Raw genomic sequence first — 17147 nt, 5'->3', positions numbered from 1 at the left:
GGCAATGCTTGTGCGTGGTTTTCCTAACAGAGGTAGGGATCTCAGTTTGGAGTAGGGGGAGGTTAAAGATTACCTCAAATACTCCTGCTACACGGCTGAAGACTCCATGCTGTGGTTTCACTCTCAGGAAGACTGATCTGACATCCGGCTGTTAGGAGTGAGTGACATTGTCCATTCACTTCTCCCTCAATGTCATAATAACAAAGGAACTAGTAAACGACATCAGGAAGCAGGGTAGAGTACACACCCCAGTCTGTATCAATACAGAGGCAGCACAGAAATCATTCTATCCGGAGGCATTACAGCTTGATACACCAACTGCTCTGCACAGGACCACAGGAAATAGTGTTGTGAACAGTCGTCCATCAAACAAACTAGTTTCTCCTCCCTTGACTATCTATACTTCATGCTACCTCAGGAAATCAGCTAAGATAACCAACAACCACTCATACCTCCATCGTTCTTGCTTGCCCAATCTCCCATCGATCAGAAGATACAAAAGTTTGAGGCACTCGAATGGACCTTTCATGCAATAAGTTGAAACTGATCTTCCAATCTACCTTGTTGCAGCCCTTGCACTTTTCTTAACCTGTACTTTTTCTGTAGCTGCAACACTATATTATACACCCCATTTTCATGCTTTCATTACCTGATGTAATCCATGTGTGGTATAATTGCCTAGATAGAATGAAAAACAACGTTTCTTACTGTGTCTCAGGTCACGTTACAGTAATAAACAACTTCCGGGAACAGGGCACTGACATTGACGGATAGGATTTGGAGCATGTTGTGGTTGCATGTTGAGATGCCTCCTTAAGGCCGAGTGCATTTCTAAACATAGCAACAGATGGGATCAGTGTGCTCAGCAAACCACAGCAATGGTTCAACGGTTCTTTATTGTCTCGAATGCACTGCAGTGTCATTATTTTTGCATAATCATACGTTGCCATTTTTTAATCACTATTTACAAAATGTCCAAGTGCTTGATGTACTGGAGTAGCTCCCAATCCGGGTAAGCCCCAGGCCGCTGCAGGGTCTCCTCCATCGCCCTCGACTGGCTCGGCCGGCAAACCAATGTCCCTCTCCCCCAGTGCCCATAGACGATTGGACACTCCATGAATCAAAAAATAATTCAAGAGAATTATGGACTAGTTTTGTATTGGTTTATTATCGTCATGTGTACCAAGATACAGTAAAAAAACTTTGCATGCTGTCCCGTTAAATCATACTTTACTCAAGTACAATCAAGTCATTACACAAGTTCAACAGGTAGTGTAAAGAGAACAATAGCAGTGTGCAGAATATAGTGTTACAGTTACAGTGAGAATGCAGATAAAAGTGCAAGGGCAGTGAGGTAAGTTGGAAGATCAATACTACACTCTTAGCTAATAGAAGGTCCATTAGGTAGTATGATAACAGTGGGGAGAAGCTGTGCTTGAATGTGTGGTACGAGCTTTCAAGCCAACTGCCGGACGGTGCATAAATGGTCTGATTACTAACAATTTGGATTTAAATGTCAGGTCATGACAAATGATGACATAAGAGTTGGTCATGTTGTTGACAGTGAGGAAAGCTTTAAGCTGCAGGAAGATATGCATGGTCTAGTGAGAGGGTCAGAGAAATGCAAGATGATGCATTTTGGAAAGGCCAATAAGGGAGCGCAGGCAGTTGCCCCATTACATGTTAGTAGAGGATTTTGATCTTGCTGATGTTGAGTACAAGGCCACGAGTCTTGTGTGCTTTAATGAAGTCAGTAAGTTTATTGGCCAAGTATTCACATACAAGGAATTTGCCTTGGTGCTCCGCCCACAAGTAACAACATGACATACTGTGACAGTTACGAATGATTCAGAAAACACTAAACATTAATAATAATAAAACATTAATGATAAAACACCATTGATTAAGCATGTGAACCAACAAAACACCAGATCATAGAAACATAGAAAATAGATGCAGGAGTAGGCCATTCGGCCCTTCGAGCCTGCACCACCAAAGGGAGGCTACAGATTTTTGGCTGTTGAGTAGAGCAACAACTCGTGGATAAAAACTTTTATGTCCGGCTGTGGCAGCTGTGACAATCCGGAGTCGCCTTCCAGAGGGAAGTGATTCAAAGAGTTTGTGGCCAGGGTGAGAGGGGTCCGAGATGATCCTGCCCGCTCGCTTCCTGGCCCTTGCAGTGTACAGTTCATCAATGGAGGGAAGGTTGCAGCTAATAACCTTCTCAGCTGATCGGACAATTCGCTGCAGCCTCCAGGTGTCGTGCTTGGTGGCTGAGCCAAACCAGACCATGATGGAGAAGGTGAGGACAGACTCTACAATGGCCGTGTAGAATTGGACCATCATTGCCTGTGGCAGATTGTGCTTCCTCAGCTGCCGTAGGAAGTACATCCTCTGTTGTGCCTTTTTGACTGTGGACTCAATGGTAGCCCCCCACTTAAGGTCCTTGGAGATGATGGTTCCCAGGAACTTAAAATGCTCCACAGACGTGACTGTGGTGTTGTTAATGGTGAGTGGGGTGAGAGGGAGCTCTCCTAAAGTCTACAATCAATTCCACTGTCTTAAGAGCCTTGAGCTCTAGGTTGTTGCTACGGCACCAGGACGCCAGCTGTGACACCTCCTGTCTGTAGGCAGATTCCTCCCCATCCTGGATCAGTCCAATTAGGGTTGTGTCGTCCGCAAACTTGAGAAGCTTGACAGAGGTGTCTGTGGAGGTGCAGTCATTGGTGTAGAGTAGAGGAGAGAGTACCCAGCCTTGCGGTGCTCCTATGCTGAGCGTTTGCGGGCCCAAGGTGTACTTTCCCAGCCTCACATGCTGCTTCCTCTGTCAGGAAGCTGGTGATCCACCGACATGAGTCATTTATGCATTGGAGCTCAAACACCATGTATGAAATCGCACCTGTTGGCTGCATATTGCAACTCATCGAAGAGGATTCCTAGGAAACACAGGCGATTGTAGATACTGGAATCTTGAGCAAAAAAGACAAAGTATGCAGTGCAGGTCAGTAAGATGTGATTGGCAAGACGGGCTTTGATACAAGTTGGGACGTGGACAGCAGAGTTTGTTTATCTCAATCCTACAGGAATGGTGTACTTTTATACTGTATTTAGTGATGCAAAATGTTCCTGAGTGTTTACAGCCACTGTTAATCTTTTCTTATTGATATTGTTATTGATATTAATGCAGTAGATTTCTACAAACCCACCCAATGACTCACCCATGAAACTAGGTTTCACAAATTCAAATGATGTAGGATTGTCAACTAGAGGCTATTATCATAGTAAAATGGTCCCATGTCATCGAACAACATCTATTCACTGCACTACAAAGCTATCATATAACTCTGCATACACTTTATATAATTCTTTCATTTCATTGGATATTTTCTATTTACCCTAACACGACCCATAATTAAACTAATATGACATATACACTCTCTAGTTTTTAATAAATACTAGCTTGCATTTCTGTAATGCTCTTCAGGGAAATTTTTTTTTTAACATTTATCGGTAAATTTGTGCAATGTCAGATTTCCGTAGATCAGGTCTTCTGTATCCCAGGGAGCCTCTGTGTACAATAAATGAGAGGACTCAAGTGGGAAAGAACTGTGGGACTTGGGAGTATTCATTCACAGATCCTTAAAGGCAGTAGAGCTGATCAACAAGACAAGAGCAGGGACAGTGTGCCAAATGTACATAATAACCAGCCCGAGTGCTGTATACCAAAATACAACCTGCTGGAGGAATTCAGCTGGTCAAGCAGCATGTGTGGAGGAATGTGGACAGTCAAGGTCTTAGGTTGGGATTCTGCTTAAGAGTTACGTATAGTTCTGGTTAACAAATTACAGGGAAAAATTGCACTGGACAGGCTGCATAGCAGATTTACAGGAATACCGAGCAAGACTGAAAGTGCTAGAGTAATTCAGCAGATCAGGCAGCATCTGTGGAGACAGGCGACAGGGTGGACAGGCGACATTTCAGGTTGTGATCATCGTTAAATGTTGCTGGGATTTGGCCCCGACTGCTGGGTTAGCAAGACAGCTCTTTTTGTGTTAGGTGCAGGCACAAATGGCCAAATGGGCTACTGTTGTACGTTGTATGTTTTCTATGATTTTGTGATTAAACCAAACCACTAATTTTCCATGTTTTTTTTTTTTTTAAATCAGCAAAGCATAAATGTTCTTTTTTACAAAGTTTATTCAACGAGACTGAATTTTGAAAACTGTTAGCCATAGTTTCTTCCCAAATCATTAAAAAATATAAAGATACTGTATTCAACAATGACCACCCATTAAAAAATGTACCATTAACAAAAACAGCATAACCTTCTTAAACCATATTTAAGTTATTCTTCATAAATCAAATCACCATTGCTCTGTCATAGAAAACATTATTTACAATAAAAGTATTCCCGTCAAATCTTCAAATAACCATCTAAAGGAGAACAAAATCACAAAGGTAAGCCTTCACCTCCAAATATAGAGCTAAGGAGTAAAATTAATCCTCTTAATTTATTTCCATAATATTATGTATGTGTAACAAAGAATCAAGAGAGAAAAAAAAATTAGGAGTGCGACAAAAACACCTTTGATTTTTCACAGTTTTACTCTCTATTCACCTCACCATGCCAAGGATATCCACCTCTACAGTCTGGCTTCCTTTATATCTTGTAGAAAAATTTATTCTTTGCCTTTAAATAAAATCCTTATACCTTCTTTCCGCTTCAGAGGGTGACACCGCAAGTTTGCAAGTGGGAAAATATTTTGAAGCGTAATGAGCAAAACAGTTGAAACAGGATTGCAAGGAACTTGCAAAGACAATTTAGGAAGATATTATCGTTTTCATCGAGTTAGGCAATAGACAACTTTGTAGTAGCAAAAACAGGATTAAGAAAAAAAAGGTACCAGCGAGAAAGAGGGAAAGTACAGTGATCAATGGAGCAAGTCAGGAAGTCCTGGGGCTTCAAATTGTTCAACAATCCATTCAAGGTTCAACTGTACATAAATATATCATTGGACACCCAGGTACTTTTCATTTTTCTCTCGTGGTGATTGATTCACCATGGCAACACAGCCAACAACGAAGAGACAGCATTGTTAGCATCGCAACACCAATAAATTATGAAAAGCTCTGTAAATAATGACTTTGAAATTGTACCCCAGAAAATAATGCATTAATCATTTACATGGTCAACTGAGTTGCCTGTCTCTGCAACTGTTAAAACAAAAGTTCTCAATACCTCACGGTATTAAGGCCAAAGGAGGAAAGTCATGCAGACTTAACTGCCCATACATTTAAATGTGTCATCCTTCAAACCAATTAATCAAAAAAGTAGGAAAGTATGGAAAGAAAATCACAAAATAGATTTCTGATTAAACTATTAGAAACCAGACTTTCAGTGTATTGTTCTCAGCTTTCAAATATTAGAGATCTTCATTCCAAGCAGAAAGTGTGTACAATTTACTTAAGCATTATTGTTTCACACGTGTCTTTCAAAGTAATTGTACAAATTGAAGCACAATATATAAATGGAAAGGCAACATATTTCAAATCTGATTCAACATAAATGATGAACTGGAGATATTTTTCTCCAAACCCAATACAGGTCTAATTGTTCCAAACTGCTTTTAGCCTAACAAGTTTAGAATATGAAATATAAATGCTGTGTCAGTATTCTGTACAACAGTTCTTCTGAGTCAACCAGATTCATCCATCTGCAGGTTATCAACTCCATTTGGTAAACGCAAGTCCTGTTAAACATATGTATATTTCCTCAAAGGTAATTCTTTTAATCCACCTTGACAACACTGTAGATCTTGGACACGAAACAGAAACATGCGAAAAACCCAATAGTTCCTGGAAAAAAAGAAGCTAAAATAAGCTGTTTGTTGACATTAGTGATATACAGATGCATAAAAATAACCGATTTTGTTACTGATTTCTTGTTTAATTTTTCCTCCAGTGATTCTAGCTAAGAACGTAAATGATATAATTTCCGTTCTCTTCAAGACCACTGATGTTTTACCAGCATATTGCCTATGATACCTTGCCACAACCCAGCTGTGAATCAAAGAGATCTATCTTGCAGCTAGTGGCATTCTCCCTGCTGAGGCTGACCAATGACCTGGAATGCAACAGGAATGCCGGTGCCTCAGGCAAGTAAATCACTGACTTAACAGCAGGGCACCTCCACAAACCACAGCACTGAACAGTTCCTGAATCTGTCTCTTCCTCTTCGCTGAACAAACATATGTAGAGCATTTGTGACATAGGCTGGTGCACTGTCAGCCTCAAGAGTGGAATTACAGATGTATCCTCATAACTTAAGGGTGGCACAGTGGTGCAGCAGTGGAGTTGCTGCCTTACAGCATCAGAGACCCGGGTTTGATTCTGACTACAGGTGTTGTCTGTACGGAGATTGTATGTCCTCCCTGTAACTGCGTGGGTTTTCTCCGGGTGCTCCAGTTTCCTCCCACATTCCAAACACGTGCAGGTTATTAGGTTAATTAGCTTTTGTAAAATGCCAGACAGCACACTGGATCTTGAATGGAAATCCTTCCATCCCGTGCACTGGGGGGGGGGGGTAGGGGTGTGAGGTGGCAGGATTTCATTGATATTGTTAAATGTGAAGATTCCGTTAAATAGCAGAGGAGACTTCGGAGGCTGTATGGTCCACTCCTAGTCCTACTTTTAAGAATTATTACAGCAGGATCTTGATCAGCTGGGCAAGTGGGCTAAGGCTAATGGAGTTTAATTCCGATTAAGTGTGAGATATTGTATCTTGGGGAGTCAAATCAGGGCAGGACCATCACAGTGAATGGCAGGACCCTGGCAAGTGTTGTAGGACAGAGGGATCTGGGAGTACAAATGCGTATTTTGTATTGGCGTCACAGGTAGAAGAGGTGGTGAAGAAGGCTTTTGGCACGCAGGCTTTCATCAAAGACTGAATATAGAAGTTGGGATGTAATGTTACAATTGTACAAGATGTGATGAATTGGTGTATTGTACTCAGTTTTGGTCACACTTCGATAGGAAAGATGCCATTAAGCTGTTAAGAATGCAGATTTTTAAGGATGTTACCAAGACCCAGGGTCTGCGCTATAGGGAGAGGTTGGGCAGACTAGGATTTTATTCCTTTGAGCACACAAAGCTGAGGGGTGATTTTACAGACATGTACAAAATAAAGAGGTGAATAGGTAGGATAAATTCATTTATCCCAGGGATAGGGGGAATCAAGAACTAGAGGACACAGGTTAAATGTGAGAGGGAAAAGATTTAATAGGAATCTGAGGGTCAACTTTTCACACAGAGGCTGGTGGATATAAGAATGAGCTGCCAAGTGAAGCATTTGAAGCTGGTACAATAACATTTAAAATACATTTAGGCAGGTACATGAATAGTAAAGGTTTAGAGGGATATGGTCAGATGTGGGCAAACTTGGATGAATCGTGCCGAAGGGCCTGTTCCCAAGCTTTATGTCACCAAGAGATTTCTGGATATTAGGGAATAGTGTGCGGCAGAAGATCAGCCATGATCTTACCAAACAGCACTTCAGTTCCTATCCATGCCCATCAGATGCTGCCTGACCCGCTGATTATGCCCCCGTCCCACTTAGGAAACCTGAACGGAAACCTCTGGAGACTTTGTGCCCCACCCAGGGTTTCCATGCGGTTCCCAGAGGTTGCAGGTGGTTGCCGGAGGTTTCAGGTAGTGGAAGCAGGTAGGGAGACTGACAAAAACCTCCGGGAACCTCTGGGAACCGCACGGAAACCTTGGGTGGGGCGCAAAGTCTCCAGAGGTTTCCGTTCAGGTTTCCTAAGTGGGACAGGGGCTAACCTCCAGCACTTAAGTGTTCCAAACCAGATTCCAGCAACTGCAGTTTCTTGTGTCACCCTCTGAGTACTCCATTTATGGATGTTTACTGTATGCAAATTATCTGCTGTGTTTCCAACATTACAATGAACAAAAGGTTTGCTTTATTGTAAAGCCCTTTGGGACATCCTGCAGTTGTGAACAGCTATTCACACGCAGTTGTACAGGGTCTTGGTGAGACCACACCTGGAGTATTGCGTACAGTTTTGGTCTCCAAATCTGAGGAAGGACATTATTGCCATAGAGGGAGTGCAGAGAAGGTTCACCAGACTGATTCCTGGGATGTCAGGACTGTCTTATGAAGAAAGACTGGATAGACTTGGTTTATACTCTCTAGAATTTAGGAGATTGAGAGGGGATCTTATAGAAACTTACAAAATTCTTAAGGGGTTGGGCAGGCTAGATGCAGGAAGATTGCTCCCGATGTTGGGGAAGTCCAGGACAAGGGGTCACAGCTTAAGGATAAGGGGGAAATCCTTTAAAACCGAGATGAGAAGAACTTTTTTCACACAGAGAGTGGTGAATCTCTGGAACTCCCTGCCACAGAGGGTAGTCGAGGCCAGTTCATTGGCTATATTTAAGAGTTAGATGTGGCCCTTGTGGCTAAGGGGATCAGAGGGTATGGAGAGAAGGCAGGTACGGGATACTGAGTTGGATGATCAGCCATGATCATATTGAATGGCGGTGCAGGCTCGAAGGGCCGAATGGCCTACTCCTGCACCTAATTTCTATGTTTCAATGTTAATTCATAACTGAATTGAGAGGAAAATTGAACCAAAATTGTGCAACAAAAAAAATGTCACTCCAGATTTTCATAGATCTTACACAGCTTGTCAGCCAACCAAGTCCGTGTAGGCCATCAAGCACTCATCTATACTCATACCATTTTTAAAATTCCACTCATTCCCATGAACTACCTTCAGATTCTAGCACTCACCTACACACCATTTACAGCGAGTGGGCAACTCATTCATTAACTTTCATTCATTTCGAGTAAACAGAAGAAATGCGTTGGAGCACATAAAAACTTGCAAACTTAATTGAGCAAGCACCAGGTCAGAATTGAACAGCTGAATGGGCCATGTTACTAGCCAACAAAAACTTCCTTTGTATCCTAATGACCCCATGCCTCTGTAGCAATGTAGCAAGTGGTCATGATCTGACAACATCTCAATTTTAAAAAGTAAATTTCAATTTAATTATAATTAGAATGTTTGTGATTACATCAGCTTAAGATTTTATCTTAGAATGAAATAATCAATGTTTCATGATAGAACAAAGCTGATTAGTTCCATGTCACTTCTGAACTTTTGGAGGAAAGGACAGGAGAAACTTTATGTGCAACATTCAAAGATAAATTCAAGATAACTTGCACAGAATTGTTCTGAACAGCTTACCTGTGAAAAGAAAGAAGATCAGTGCCATTATCATTGTGTATCCAAAATACAAAATGATGCTGGCAGTTCCAGTTATCTGTAGTTTGGAATAGAAATAATGGATTGCGTAGATTAAAAAATATATTGCTGTAAATCCACTGGTTAGGAATGAACGCCATTGCCAGTGATAGTCCTGAAATGATAGGGGATAAACACATTTTAAAAATATGCAAGGACATGCTAGGATGATATACAATACAATACGATACGGTTTTATTCGTCACATTGCACATAAAGTGCAAGTGAAATGAATTTGCTTCCTTATTTGAAGTACAGTTTAATGTATAAGAGTACTACAACACTTTAGAAGGTTTTTAAACTACTTTACACCCATTATGTAGCAAGCAGCCAATTAATCTACTAACCCATAAGATATGGGAGGAAACGTGTGCCCCCAGGGCAAACCCACATGGACACAGGAAATCACACAAACTGCAGACAGGCAGCAGCCAAAGTCACGATTCAATCTTTGGCGCTGTAAGGCAGCGTGTCAAGTAGCAGTGCCACTGAGCTGCCCATCGAATTCAACTAGCATACTTGCCCTTTTTGCTTCTATCTCAATTCAGTATGGAATTAGTTTAGGATGTAAATATGAAGCACTGGCAGGATCATGTTTAAAGATCGATTACGTTTTGGGATTAAAATTGTGATTTTGATGTGACTGACAAAAGACATGCACCCTTTTGATGCAAGCAGCCTTCAAACCAGTTAGTCTATGTGCATAATTCTTTAAAATTGTTTCTAACATGTGACGCTCCAACAGGGCAAGCATTCGTTGTCAGCTCTCGGTGACTTTCTTAAAATATTGCTGTCCTTTTTGTGAATTAACTCGTTCAGTTGCTAGTTAGGGAGTTCCTGGATTCGGATCAATTCGGATGCAGGGTATTTGCAAGTCAAAAAGGTGCGTGACTTGGAGAAGATTCTGTTTACAATGTTGTCATGAACCTGCTGCCCATGGTAGAGGTTTCTGGTCAGGGAGGCAATATTGCTGGAGCCTAGGTGGATTGCTATTACACTCTTGATGCACTGACCTGTATATTTCACCAAATTGCTCAGATGGAATATTCAACAGCAGCTCAGAGAAACAAAACTTTTATACTTTAACACAAGAAAATATCAAAATAAAAGTATGTTTCATTAAACCACGTGAACCTACCTCAGCACAAAGGTGGAAGTAACAGAGAAGAACAGTTGCCTCAGAGCAAGTAATGACAAGAATAATGAACACCAGAAACAGGAAACCAAACATATAATACATCTGGTGAGACCTGTAATGATACAGAAATTAGTAACAGGAAAAGAAAAATATCGTTCATCAGAAAGCAAATTTGCATGAATTCAACAAAACAGTTAATTTCAGCTGTTGCTGTGCAGAGGTTACATTCATTCCGTCATAAAAATAACAGGCTCACTTAAACATGAAATGTTATGTCAATGAGTACAAAAGCCACCTTGTAATTTTCCTGTTAAGTACAGTGCATTCAGAAAGTATTCAGACCCTTCACTTTTTCCACATTTTGTTCCATTACAGCCTTATTCTAAAATGGATTAAATTCTTTTTTTTTTTAAATCATCAATCTACACGCAATACCCCATAATAAAAAAGCGAAAACAGGTGTTTAGAAATTTTTGCAAATTAAAAAGAAATAACTGAAATATCACATTTACATAAGTATTCAGACCTTTTGCTATGACATTCAAATTGAGCTTCCATTGAGCATCCCGTTTCCATTGATTATCCTTGAGATGTTTCTACAACTTGATTGGAGTCCACCAGTGATAAATTAAATTGATTGTACATGATTTGGAAAGGCACACACGTGATTATAAGGTCCCACAGTTGACACTGCATGTCAGTGCAAAAACCAAGCCATAAAGATGAAGGAATTGTCCGTAGACCTCTGAGACAGGATTGTGTCGAGACACAGATCTGGGGAAGGGTATAAAACAATTTCTGTAGCATTGCAGGTCCCGAAGAGCACAGTGGCCTCTGTCATTCTTAAATGGAAGAACTTTGGAACCACCAGGACTCTTCATAGAGCTGACTGCCCAGCAAAACTGAGCAATCGGGGGAGAAGGACCTTGGTCAGGGAGGTGACCAAGAACCCGAGCTCCAGAGTTCCTCTGTGGAGATGGGAGAACCTTCCAGAAGGACAACTATGTCTGCAGCACTCCACCAATCAGGCCTTTAGGGTAGAGTGGCCAGACGGAAGCCACTCCTCAGTAAAAGGCACATGACAGCCCACTTGGAGTTTTCCAAAAGGCATGAGAAGCAAGATTCTCTGGTCTGATGAAACCAAGATTGAACTCTTTGGCCTGAATGCCAAGCGTCACGTCTGGAGGAAACCAGGCACCGCTCATCACCTGGTCAATACCATACCTACGCTGAAGCATGGTGGTGGCAGCATCATGCTATGGGGATGTTTTTGAGCGGCAGGAACTAGGAGACTAGTCAGGATCGAGGGAAAGATGAACGGAGCAAAGTACAAAGAGATCCTTGATGAAAATCAGCTCCAGAGCATTCAGGACCGCAGACTGGGGCGGAGGTTCACCTTCCAACAGGACAACGACCCTAAGTATACAGCCAAGACAACGCAGGAGTGGCTTTGTGACAAGTCTGTGAATGTTCTTGAGTGGCCCAGCCAGAGACCGGACTTGAACCCGATCGGTCATCTCTGGAGGGACCTGAAAATAGCTATGTATCAACTCTCCCCATCCAACCTGACAGAGCTTGAGAGGATCTGCACAGATGAATGGGAGAAATTACCCAAATACAAGTGTGCCAAGCTTGTAGCGTCATACCCTTCTTCATACCCAAGAAGTCTTGAAGCTGTACACCTGTTTTCGTTTTTTTATTATGGGTATTGTGTGTAGATTGATAATAAAAAAAAATTAATCCATTTTAGAATAAGGTTGTAACGTAACAAAATGTGGAAAAAGTGAAGGGGTCTGAATACTTTCTGAAAGCACTGTAGGGAGGTGTCTTCACAGGTGTACCCAATACAGAAATAAACTTCTGATTACAACTGCATTGCTGATTTACCCAACAATAGGACTCACCATATGCTATTGAGAATAAAGAACAGCTGAATGAAGATGCATCCAAAAGGCAGTATGCCACCCATGATGATTCCAGGCACAGACTTCGTATAGAATGACTGGTCAGGGATCTGGCGTGGGATTTGATTAATGCGAACAGGATGCTCTATTGCCTACAAAAGTAACCGCATGTTATACTTTGAACAGAATTTAATGCTTTTGAACAACAAATGGAACAACACAGAGCCAGATTGAACTCTTTATACAAGCAGCAAGGTGCTGCTATGCATGTCATAACAATGTGATGTGAACCCATACGACATGATGCCTGATCTGATCAACATTATCCACATTAGGCAGGAAATGGTGTTGGGTAGACTGATGGGACTGAAGGCTGATGAATCCCCAGGTACTTAAGGAAGTGGCTCTAGAAATCGTGGACACATTGGTGATTATTTTCCAATGTTCTATAGATTCAAGATCCGTTCCTGTGGATTGGAGGGTAGTTAATGTTATCCCACTTTTTAACAAAGGCAGGAGAGAGAAAACAGGGAATTATAGACCAGTTAGCCTGACCGGTGGTGGGGAAGATGCTGGAGTCAATCATAAAAGATGAAATAGCGGCACATTTGGATAGCAGTTACAGGATCGGTCCGAGTCAGCATGGATTTACAAAGGGGAAATCATGCTTGACTAATCTTCTGGAATTTTTTGAGGATGTAACTAGGAAAATGGACAAGGGAGAGCCAGTGGATGTAGTTTACCTGGATTTTCAAAAAGCATTTGATAAGGGCCCACATAAGAGATTAGTGGGCAAAATTGGGGCACATGGTATTAGGAGTAGAGTGCTGACATGGATAGAAAATTGGTTGACAGGCAGGAAACAAAGAGTATGGATTAACGGGTCCCTTTCAAAATGGCAGGCAGTGACTAATGGGGTACCGCAAGACTCGGTGCTGGGACCGCAGCTATTTACAATATACATCAGTGATTTGGATGAAGGGATTCAAAGTAACATTAGCAAATTTGCAGATGACACAAAGCTGGGTGGCAGTGTGAACTGTGAGAAGGATGCTAGGAGAATGCAGGGTGACTTGGACAGGTTGGGGGAGTGGGCAGATCGTTTGTTGCATCTGATCGTTTGTTGCATCAATTATTAAGAAATTTATATTGAAAAGAACCTGGATAATCCTAGGTGAGATTGTGCTACTAACTTGATAAAGTGGTTGAATATATTTTCTATCTTCTCACTTATCTTCATTTCATTCCACTGCAGGTTGTGGTAAATAGTTATAATATTTCTGATCACCCTTTACTGTTAAATTCCAGGCAACTTATCTTGGGATACTGAATTCAGAATATACATATATAAATTCTTATAGTTGGGAAAGTAAACATCCTAGAAATAGAGGCCTCGGACACCTTCTTTAAATTCTTCAAGCACATCCTTTGGATGCTGATCTTCACAAATCTACAGCATTATAGATGGAACTGATTAGGGAACGCTATCAATAAATCCTTAGCATTCACGGCTCGAGCATCTTTGGATTAACTAAGTATTGTGGGATATGAGTTTATCTCCACCCACAGGATTTTAAGTCCTTTCAGGATGAGAACCGTTTTCATCATTAGAAATTCTAATTTCTTAATAGGATAGAGGTTCCAGGACAGACAAAATAAAGTCACCCAGGATTAAGAGTTGGGGGTGGAGACAAAACAATGTCTCCTGCCATTTAACTGCAAAGTAAATAATAAACCCCAACTGCAGAACACATAAAACTCAAGCTTCAAGAAAAGACTTGCATTTCTGGCGTGCCTTTCATGATTTCCAGATGTTCCAAAGTATCTTACAGCCAATGAAATACTTTGTTACTGTCTCTCCCCACTGAAAGCATCTATGAGGCGATGACTCAAGCAAGCAGAATCCATCTATCATTAAGGATTCTCATCATTTGAACAAGGCCCTCATCTTGCTGCTTCCATTAGGCAGGAGGTGCGGAAGCCTGACGTCCCACACCACCAGGTTTAGGAACAAATATCATTTCTACAATCATGATGTTCTTGAACCGACCTGCACAACCTTAAACCTACCTCAGCAATGGAACACTCCAGACCACTTTTTGCACTACCGTAGACTCTTCTAATTATATGTTTTTGAACTAATGTCTTGTTATTTTTCCTTTCAATGCTTGGTAGAATTTGTGCAATTTATGCTTTTGTGTGCTTGACTCTATGTGACTGTGATGCCGCTGCAATTTACTTTGCAGTTAAAAAATTTTCATTGTACCTGTAACCCACTGTACTGAGGCATATGACAATAAACTCGATTTGACTGGCTTGCAACGTGACTGGCAAGTTGCCCATAACACGTCTCGGAAGACAGCAATGCCAAAGACAAGATTTTCTTTTCATATTATGTAAATTACCGCAACACAGGGGGGGAATGCCATAGGATTTCTTCAAAATATACCACTGAAAAAATTGTAACAAAGCAGATTGAAAAGGAAACTCACTGGAAAATAAATATCACCATCTCCTGTTTTCTACTCGGCACTTTAATAATTCTCCTTGGACAATGCTATGACGCACCTATGTAACATTTTTCGTGAAGTAAATTTGCTGCTTAATATTGTTGGACAACTTAATATTGTTGGACAACCATATCCCAACATATCCCAAGTTGGGATATGGCATTTTCAGGCCAAGGACACAAATGGATGACAACATGCCACGTGAATAACTGGCTTAAAACATTCAAAAATGTTTGAGAGTTTTGAGACAATAGCTTTATTTTCACCTATATTCAGTAAAAAGAATCTCCCCCACAAAGAAGAATAAGGGAACTTACATGCTTCTTGAAGCCGAAATAGGCACCAATAAAGGTCAAAGGCACAGAAATACCAAACCACAATGCCAGAACAGCAACCAATGTACCAAAAGGAATCGCAGCTGAAGATCCTTCTCTCCACAGAATTAAGTTCATGAGGAAGAAATCAGTAAAGACAATCCTGGGGAGAGAAAATATACATTTGGCAGCAAACTGCAATATTGTTCAACAAATCCTGTAACTGGGAAATCAGGAACTTGAGTGAATTGAAAGATAACAGACCTATGCTTCAGTGGATCTTATATTACAAATACATTAGACACAAAGCTGGGTGGCAGTGTGAACTGTGAGGAGGATGCTATGAGAATGCAGGGTGACTTGGACAGGTTGGGGGAGTGGGCAGGTGCATGGCAGATGCAGTTTAATGTGGATAAATGTGAGGCTATCCACGTTGGTAGCAAAAACAGGAAGGCAGAATATTATTTGTGTCAAGTTGGGGAAAAGGGAAGTACAATGGGATCTGGGGGCCCTTGTTCATTAGTCAATTAAAGTAAGCATGCAGGTACAACAGGCAGTGAAGAAAGCGAATAGCCTTCATAACAAGAGGAGTTCAGTATAGAAGCAAAGAGGTCCTTCTGCAGTTGTAAAGGGTGAGACCACACCTGGAGTATTGAGTGCAGATTTGGTCCCCTAATTTGAGAAAGGACATTCTTGCTATCGAGGGAGTGCAGCGTAGGTTCACAATGTGAATTCCCGGGATGGCGGGACTGTCATATGCTGAGAGAATGGAACGGCTGGGCTTGTATACTCTGGAATTTAGAAGGATGAGAGGCTATCTTATTGAAACATATAAGATTATTAAGGGTTTGGACACGCTAGAGGCAGGAAACATGTTCCCGACGTTGGGGGAGTCCAGAACCAGGGGCCACAGTTTAAGAATAAGGGGTAAGGCATTTAGAATGGAGATGAGGAAACACTTTTTCCACAGAGAGTTGGGAGTCTGTGGAATTCTCTGCCTCAGAGGGCGGTGGAGGCCGGTTCCCTGGATACTTTCAAGAGAGCTGGATAGGGCTCTTAAAGATAGTGGAGTCGGGGGATATGGGGAGAAGGCAGGAACGGGATACTGATTGTGAATGGTCAACCATGATCACATTGAGTGGCGGTGCTGGCTCGAAGGGCCGAATGGCCTACTCCTGCACCTATTGTCTATTGTCATTAACATTTTTGTATGCAATTTCCGTACATAACGGTTTTAAAAAAAACCTTCCAATTTGCTCAAATTTTTCCATCCCACCAAATGGATTGGATTTAACATGTTTATTTGTCTTTTCCATTTTTATGCACACATTAAAGCTCATTTTGAAAAAGTTGTGAAAGTGAAATAACCTAAAGAATTTGACTTTATTTTAAATTGAAATTAAACCAGGATTAAAACAATACATGGATAAGGTATTGAGCAAAATACCCATGCTTTCTTCTGGTATTTGGCATTTGGTTTAGTTTAGAGATAAAGAGCGGAAATAGGCCCTTCGGATCACTGAGTTCGCACCGACCAGCGATCACCGCACATTGACACTATCCTACACACACTTGGGACAATATACATTTCTACCAATCCAATTAACCTACAAACCTGCACTCTTTGGAGCGTGGGAGGAAACTGAAGATCTCGGAGAAAACCCATGCAGATCATGCAGAGAACATACAAACTTCGTACAGACAAGCACCCATTGTCGGGATCAAACCTGGGTATCTGGCGCTGTAAAGCAGCAATTTTACTGCTGCGCCACCGTTGCGCCCCACTTGGTATCCTCCACATTACCTTCCTCCACCTCATTCCCAGAGGACAAACAACATTAAAAGTACAGAATACATTTTCAAATAAATAAACTTACCCTGGGCATAAAAAAGAAGTCAATAATACATTTGTTTTCCACTTCTCACCGCCAAATGCTATTAAGACAAAATGGAAA

At 41.4% G+C, this 17147-nt stretch overlaps 1 protein-coding gene across 2 annotated transcripts in view; it reads right to left on the bottom strand.

The window, feature by feature from the left end:
- Window positions 1-4177: 4177 nt before the first annotated feature.
- The window catches only part of tm9sf2 (transmembrane 9 superfamily member 2), a 45391-nt gene continuing 32421 nt past the window's right edge, over window positions 4178-17147 (bottom strand). The window contains exons 12-18 of one of the 2 annotated variants that reach the window (XM_033023085.1): window positions 17070-17127; window positions 15196-15355; window positions 12369-12520; window positions 10465-10576; window positions 9270-9441; window positions 5798-5856; window positions 4178-5060 (exon numbers count right to left, since the gene is read on the bottom strand). In XM_033023085.1, coding sequence (XP_032878976.1) covers window positions 5010-5060; window positions 5798-5856; window positions 9270-9441; window positions 10465-10576; window positions 12369-12520; window positions 15196-15355; window positions 17070-17127 — 764 coding nt within the window. In that variant the 3' untranslated portion in view covers window positions 4178-5009. Of the gene's footprint in view, window positions 5857-9269; window positions 9442-10464; window positions 10577-12368; window positions 12521-15195; window positions 15356-17069; window positions 17128-17147 lie in introns of both variants that reach the window. The other variant, XM_033023086.1, reaches the window with a different exon arrangement.

Source organism: Amblyraja radiata, chromosome 6, assembly GCF_010909765.2.
Source record: "Amblyraja radiata isolate CabotCenter1 chromosome 6, sAmbRad1.1.pri, whole genome shotgun sequence".
NCBI classification, from domain to species: domain Eukaryota; kingdom Metazoa; phylum Chordata; class Chondrichthyes; order Rajiformes; family Rajidae; genus Amblyraja; species Amblyraja radiata.
The sequence above is the reverse complement of the archived record's forward strand: the minus strand, read 5'-3'. Positions and strand labels throughout refer to the sequence as shown.